General features: G+C 39.6%; 1 protein-coding gene across 3 annotated transcripts in view; it reads left to right on the top strand.

Annotated features, from left to right (window-relative positions):
* Positions 1–7,813, top strand: part of tprg1 (tumor protein p63 regulated 1) — a 26,694-nt gene extending 18,881 nt beyond the window's left edge. For 2 of the 3 annotated variants that reach the window (XM_024278126.2, XM_036211663.1), the window contains 3 exons: positions 3,496–3,649; positions 6,760–6,959; positions 7,057–7,813. In XM_024278126.2, coding sequence (XP_024133894.1) covers positions 3,496–3,649; positions 6,760–6,954 — 349 coding nt within the window. In that variant the 3' untranslated portion in view covers positions 6,955–6,959; positions 7,057–7,813. Of the gene's footprint in view, positions 1–3,495; positions 3,650–6,759; positions 6,964–7,056 lie in introns of all 3 variants that reach the window. The other variant, XM_036211664.1, reaches the window with a different exon arrangement.
* Positions 7,814–8,155: the final 342 nt, after the last annotated feature.

Consider the following 8,155-nt stretch of genomic DNA (forward strand, 5'->3'; position numbering starts at 1 on the left):
ATTGTTGTTCCTAAAGTACTTGTGTAAACAGGGAAGGATGGTTGCATTATGATGGAGCCCCTCCCTGCGACCGTGACATATCAGCTGCTATTGTTTAGCCTCAGGCGTTTTATTCTGTTTGTCAGGAAGTGTTCTGTTGCACAAGGCACTTGGTAAAACAAACACCTCAGCATGACGGATCATTAAAACAAATCAGAAAACCGTTGGGAAATCATTTGCACTCAATAGGTGCAGTGCAAAGAGGAATCAAGGTAGTGGAGAGGGCCTTCTTTGCAGCCTGAGGCGGTAGTATTATGATGTGGGATTGCTGTTGTCAGTCAAGGTTCAGCAATCCCTTTGACAAGTCATTTACAGGAGGTTTAGGCTTGGATTTATTGAGTCCAAATGTTAGAAAAATGGCTTATTTGGTAAAAAATTCTATCAAGAATCTTTTCAGATCCTTGGAGGTTCACTAATGTTTAAAAAAACCCACAAACCAATAATCTTTGTAACAAAAAAAAACCAGCAATCCCCACCTGAGGTCATGTGAAAAAACAGTTTCTTAAAACAGGTTTTAAAAAAACATCCAATACTGTAATTGCCAGGATTGAGCGTGCAATGGGAGGATGGCAATCTAGAAGTAGGAAAACACGAGTTTATGGTGGAGGTTCCTGATTTTGCAGTATCCCATAGGTGCAAGAAAAAATTCTACAACTGATTTATCTTCAAGTGTTTGTTACTGAAAATATGTACTCATTCAAACTCTTTCAGATATTGTAGTTCTGTAGAGTCCAATAACTTGATTAGATAGCTGTGTAAAGCTGATCATCATAAGCATAATAATAAAACTGTTGTCCTTTCTACGAAGGCAAAGCAACGTTTTGATTGACAATTATTGAACTAGACAAAGAGCGAAAATGAACAACAGCTGCTTTTATAGTTAATTGGTCTAATCGTACAGTTAGTTCAAGGTTTTGAACTTACTGTTGCAGTGTGTATAAACTTTGTGAATGAATTTGGTAATAATTCAGACTAACACCCTGAAACAGATTTTTTTTGTTGAATTTTTTTGATGATTTTATCTTCTTAAATCCTTATTTTTGTAACTTTCTGCTGCTTTCACTGTAAAGCTACACTGTAAAAAGTGGAATATTGGATCAATTAACAAATTTAAATTTAAAAATGTTTGTTTTTATCAAATTACATTTTTAATTTGAGTAAAGCATCTTCTTAAAAATGTGATTTGATTAAAAAAAACTAATAATTTTAAATGTAACAAATTTGTTAATTGATCCAATGTTTCACTTTTTTCAGTGTATGTTCAAACCCAGGCCATTGGAAATTGAACTATTCTAATGGTTGAAGTTGTGAAGTATTGAAAGTTTTATTTTATCAAACCTTTGTCAGATTCAGTTTTTTTTTTCACTCAAATGTCCATCTCTTCATTGAAGTTGGCTTATGTGTGGAGATTTTTGCATAGTATCTCGTGTTAGACTCTCTGTGACCCCTTACCTTTTGAACATAGATGGAAAAAAAAACCAGCTTGACAAATCACTGCCTCAGACCAGGTTTGATGGGCTCTCAGTAAACGGAGAACTACAAATACAGTATCGTCACGCTGTGGAGATCAGCATCAACATCAGTTCAAACGGGGGATCTGCACAGTGTGTTTGCTCTCAGTGTTCTGAGGTTTCATTAGGCTGAGAAAGGATATGACCTGGGGGCTTTTCCTGTAACTCCTACTGTGTTTACTTTAAAAATAAAAGGACAGAACAGCAGAACAAGAACATGATCAGCGCCCCGCAATTACCTCTAATCCTGGTAAACATGGGATCGCCCTACATTAATTGTTCATTTTTGGATTGGAGTATTGACTCTTTTTGTTTCATGCTTTTCTAACATTCTTCTAGTCCAGCCATCTTAAAGAAATGTCGATTTAGGTGTGATCCCAGTCTGCTAGGAACCCCTGACAAATACTAAGAATATGGTACTCCCATACCATTATACCACCACCAGACACAGACCTCAAGACCCCGCCTGTCATCACTTAAATGTTTGTTAAAACATTGTTCAGACTGAAACTGAATGTGAAGAGTCAACAACAGAAAGCATGTCCCTGTTATATTAGAAACTGGATGGATAATCTCTGAAAGCCCAGGGACCTACATCAGTGGAGTCTCTATCCTCTGTAGCAGCCTCAACCCCAGTCAACCAGAGGCCCTCTTCCAATGAGACCCACAAACACATCTCATTCTCAGAAAAAGCAAAGGCTGGATCCATCTGCCTGCTTCCCTCTTCAGCTGGATGGCCTCCCCCACCTGTGCTGCAGCACAGAGTTTGAGGATTATCTGAACACAGTAGACCATGCTTGTCCAGCTGTGTTTAGAGTGATGACAGCTTTGGTCAGAGCTTTGACATGGGAGGCGTGGGACTGGTACATAGGACCATGCAATAGGTCAATTGCACACAAAGGCTGGAGGCGTGGCTTCAGAGTTCAAATTAATTTTTATTACAAAGATTCTAAAAACACAATTAAAAAAAGTTCAGTAAAACACACCATGAACTAAATGGGGAGAAAAAATGTGTTTGTTGAAGCCTGGATTAGCTAAGAGAGGTGGAGGCTCCCAGAGAAACACCTAAAATATAATTCACCCCCTCACGTGAGGCAGCGGACACACTTGTGAATCCCTTCATAGGACACTCCTATAGGGGGAAGGCCTCCACCTTAGCACGGGACTGGCACCTGGAGAGGAAGAGGTTGCGTCGTGGTCAAAATGCAGGGGCTGTAATTAAGCTCGATTCAATGAATTTAGAACTTTCCGGAGCTGTAAGGTTAACCGGAAGTGCACAGCCAGGAAGTGGGCGGTTCCAATGGCCAAAAGATGCCCATCACAGCCAGTGGGCACCTTGGCCTTTTTATAGCGCCTAAAGAAGTTAAGCTGCATTCTCGACAACACACGTTCAAGCCGCCACTTTTGATGAAAAGTCTATGTAAACGTGTAATACTGCATTTCAGGCTTCTGCATTCAAAACCCTCAAAACTTAGCGGACCTAAGACTGTGTTCAGGTTGTACCTATTAAACCCACTACCCACACGCTGAAAGGTAAACCAGGTTGACCAATCAGGGACTTGGATTTCATTTGTCTCCTTGTTGCTTTGACCGTAGTGCATCACTCTTTCATTTTAAGGAAAGGGGAGTAAAGATAGTAACTACACAGTAAGAATTCCGCAGTCTGTTTTAAGTTAAAAGAAAACATTCACTCCTGATCTTGTCATAAAAAGCCAGGAAAACAAAAGTCGTTACTTCACAGTTGTCACAGTCTTTTGCTCAGGCTTTTGCACGTGGATGTGCGTGGAGCCGCAGTAGGCTTGTGTACATGGCTGTCAAATGAAAACTAAACAAGTCCTTGTTTGTGGAGAGCTGTCAGTGATGTAATCCGTCTCTGACGAGAGCAAGCTGACAGTGTTGTCACACGAGTCAGATGCTGAAAAGCTTTGTGTTGTTGTGTTTGCAGGAGAGAAGGGGTAGGCCTGCGCATCGATTGGGACCGCCTGAGAGAACCCTCCTTCTCCTCCAAGTGGAACCCCTTTTCAACCGACTTCCCCTTCATCACCTTCACTTCCCACCCCGTGTCGAGCACCAACGACACCTTTGCTTCTCTCTGTGACGTAAGTGCTGCTCTTTTTTAGCTGAAGTTCTTTCAAATCAAACAAACTCGCAGCAGCTGTTTTTCTGGTGATTTTTATTTGGAATGTTAGAAAATCGTCTGCTCTGAATATTGTTTTTCCAACTATTCCATCAAGAAGAGGCAGGTTGAGAGTTTTATAGTGTGGTCACATGAGTCATGAGACAGAAATGTTACCTAGAATTTGCTGTCAGATTTCATTTCTGTGTAACTTTTTATTACTGGAACTGAAGCACACCTGGATGTTCTGGATCAGCGTTCCTCAGTCCTGCTCCTCAAAATACCACTATCCTGCATGTTTTACATGTTTCCCTTTCAAGTCTGAAAATAAATCACTGTTTTCTTTCTTTTTTTTTTTAAGGTGTGCTGGGAAGCACAGAAAAACATGCAGGGCAGTGGGACTTAAAGACCACAGTTGCTCCAGATAAATTAAGAAAACTCCCCAAACCTGCAATCAAACTGCAACCTTTGCACAGATTTTAAAACTAGATAATTATCTTTTTCTAGGTTATGTGAAAATTATAGTTGACATGTTGTGAAAGCCCCCAGGCTTTTTAGGCAGCAAAAAAACGTCTAAATTAACTTTAGTCTGTCATCAAATCTTTGAAGTGATCCAGTTTCCTTTTCAGTTTTGATCCAGACATCTACAGCCATGCTGATTGAACTACATTTTTAAACCGTTACTTTTTCATTTAGAAAAACATGTCCAAAATTAAAAATACTCACAAAAAGTGATAAAAAGTTACTACTGAGTGAGAAAACATTGTCTACTACAATACTAGTTAATATAAAATAATGTAGTAAAGGTCTCAGGTAGACAATAGCAAACAAAAATGGCAACAATTAGTGATTCAGGTGATTCAAGTTAACAAAAAAGTTACACAAAAATAAATCAATATTTATAAAGCTGGCTACAGATGGAAGCATCTGCTAGGTCAAGAAATGGGTTCAAAAGATGACAAACAAATAAAAAGATCACATCATGCTTTACAAAGGCATTTCTTCTGATGTGGAATTCCAGAGTACCACTGAGAGAACCACTTTCCATCAAAGAAGAAAACTCTATACAGTGAAGGGCCTTCACAAAATGACTCCAGGACTCATCCAGGAGCACAAAGGAGCAACACAACCTGTGGACCCAGTTTAGGTCAGAGTTGAGGATCCAGTCATTGAGAACAAAAATGAATTTATTGGAGAGTTCAGAGTAAAAGAACTCCGACTTTTCACATCTGTCACAAACATCGAGATCAGGGGTGTCCAAATCCAGGCCTCGAGGGCCTGTGTCTTACATGTTTTTCAACCCTCCTCCTATGGAAGCACCTTATTGGTTAATTTTACGTCCTGCTGCCACGCCCTTTTCCATACCCTGTCCTCCTGCCCACTTGGCATGTGTGGCCAATATTCCTTTATTGGCACCTGCTGACCATTAAAGTCGGAGGAGGCCTCAGTCAGGGCGGTAGCGAGCAGAGCAGGAGGCTGAGGAGCTGTTTGGGTTTTTGTTGGTTGTATGCTGGTGTGTTTCAGTCTGTTCTCCGACTCTTTTTCCTCAGCAGTCTTATACTGCTGGGTTTTGTTATTTTAGTTTGGGGTTGGACCTCGGTAGTCTTAGTTTGCAGACTCTGTTTGTTTCCTTTCATGAGTTAGATTTTGGTTAGCAGGGAGATGCTGACTCTGACGGTCGACATGGCTGGGTCAGGTGTCTCTCTGACTTATTTTATGTTTGGCCAATGTTCCAATTCCCTTTGTTTTACATTTTTGTTTGAAACAGCACACTAGTTATTTCATTATTGTTCTTACTTTTCAGGGGTATCCTTTTAGTAAATAAACTATTCATTTTTCTAACTGGTGTCCATTTTTTTATACATTATGGCCCATGTTGGGCTTGAGGCGGGTTTGTCTATTAGAGTGGTAACACTAAACACACCTGATCCAGGTAATCCACAGCTGATAACTCAGGGTCTTCAGCAGGAGGTCGGCCCTCGAGGCCTGGATTTGGACACCCCTGATCTGGATAATTCACAACATGTGAGACGAAACAGGAATGGAGGCGTGCATTTCCTTATATACTAACTAACAACTTTTGTAGAAAAAGAGATGCAACAGTCAGACACAGTGGAGGTAGTATGATGGTCCGGGGTCGGACAACATGCTGATGAAAGCATGAATTCTACACTCTAGATATTCATGCTCCCTTCAGGGACAGAGCTGCAGCTCAGAAGATGATTTTGAGGGATTGAGTCAGTCTGGGAGGGAAAAATACTCTTTCACATCACTAGATAAATGAAACTAAGATTCAAAGAAGATTGACGTCTATCTTTGGACAATTTCTGCTTTTACATTTATTTTCATTTAAGCTGTTGTATTGGATCATTGAAGAGGATTCAGTTCTTTTGTTGTGCATTTTGCACACAGTATTGAGAAGTTTGTCAGGACGTTTTAGGATCCGTCTCATAAAGTTCCAGACATGTTTTTACAGCTGGTTTGGAGCTAGAATATAAAAGCTTTATTTGAGTGATTTTTTTAAAGGAATTTGTATCTCCCCTGAATAACCCCCACATAACCCTGTTACTCATCACTCTTCACAAGAGGGCGTCACTATAGAGATCCAATCTATGCTGCAAAGTTCTTCAACCGTTGAAGGAAGATGTCTTTACACCACCTATAACAATGAAGTTTCTTTAGTATCTTCATAGGATGGATCTAATATTGGGTGTGCAGACTGAAATGAAGCTTAGACTCTGTCAAAGGGGAAACAATAAGGAACTTTTAGAAAAAAAATGTCTGTGTTTGGGCTCCTTGGGATTGTGATCTAATACATGAATAAAGTTTTATTCAATTTAGAGGTACCCTCCAAAAATAACAGAAAAAAAGAGGAGCTGAAAATTACTAAAATATAAAAATGTATCATACATTCAAAGTACAAAAGAATCTTTTTTTACTCTTGAAAAATTCTAACACCTCTTTTTGTTATTTTATTAAATATTTTTTTGTTTGAAACTATATTTTTTTCTGGAATTCATTGAGATTATCCTGTTTTCTCCTTTTGGAGAAAAAAATCGGATTTTAAAAAATACGACTCTTTGTCATCCACAGCTTGATAAATTCAGGGAGCATCTGAAGGCGGCAGCAGAAAAAGCTCACGCCAGAAATCCAGTACCTGGAAAAGCTAATGGCGTAACGGTCCTCAATCAACCAATCACCATCGAGGCATATGTGGGCGCCATGTCATTCCTTGGAAACCAGAACAAGCTGGGCTACTGCATGGCTCGAGGAGGAGTTGGCTTCTAAACTCTGTTGGTATCTTATTTCCATTAACTACTTACAGGTTCTTAAATTGAATTTGTTCACATGAAGGCCGTAAAGATTGATTGTGTTTTCCCCTGTGGACAGATTTACTTTTGTTTTGTGGTGTGTGATGGTCAAACAGCTGTGCCAGCCAGGACTCCCAGCGCTCACTTTCCTTACCAGTCTGAGTGCTCCCAAATATCCATATTTCAACACCGCTCTTCAGTGGATGATTGATTCCCCTCTACTTCCAGCGAGCTTTGTGTTCATTCTTCAGTGAAATGGTAATTCAACTCTTTCGCAACGGGACTCCTTTCTTCCTCCCCCCCGGTATCTGCTAAAAGCTGATTCCCATGCCATTCAGGCCCTTGGAGATTCACTCAAGCATACATGCACATTTGTCAGTTTGGTTTTATCGCTTGCTGTGTATTTTTACAGTCCTCAAATTCCTCCTTGATTTCTGTGTATGATTCACAGTCCTCTGACATAAAGACACAACTTTTGTTTTCTTTTAAAATCTTCCTTTTCAGAAATGTTATTGCCTTTAATGCCATTGTTATGTCATTGTGTTCCTGCAGTGAATGCACCATAGATAGTCCTCGTCACATGGGTTAAGCTCTGGTAAACATGCTGACCAAACTTGTCACTACTGGAAAAAAATGTAATTATTAATGATTGATCATTTACGGATTGTGGAATAATGAGGGTTTTTTTTTTTTTTGGTTTTTGTAACTGAAAAAAAAATGTACTTTTAATTCATAATATCTAAGCTTTTACTATTTATCACTGTAAAGAGGAGATTGGTGCTATGGGTTTGATCATGTCATAAAACTACAGTAAAGCCACACTGTTGGTTTTTGAAGTTGTCTCGTCTATTTGGCTTTAAATGTCTTGTTTTAGAGCAAATTCTACTGCGTTCTGTCTTCTTGCATAGAAAAAACAGAACAATGTGTTTGATTTGATATGGGGCGGCAGCGTGCAGCTAGAAATTCTTGTTCTAAGCTGTAACTCCTTACGTTGCTGGATTGTTTTTCACCTGAAAAGCCATGGAAAAGAAGGAAACAATCATACATCAGTTTTAGTAGTTGGGAAAATTCACTCTAGAGTCACTTCCTGGGTCTGTAGCAATGTTTACTCAGGAACCCCGATGAGCAAAACCTGTTCATTCCAATGAAAACAATAAAGATGTTACTTCAGCGGAAAT

Source organism: Oryzias melastigma, linkage group LG4 (genome assembly GCF_002922805.2).
Source record: "Oryzias melastigma strain HK-1 linkage group LG4, ASM292280v2, whole genome shotgun sequence".
In the NCBI taxonomy this organism is placed as follows: Eukaryota; Metazoa; Chordata; class Actinopteri; order Beloniformes; family Adrianichthyidae; genus Oryzias; species Oryzias melastigma.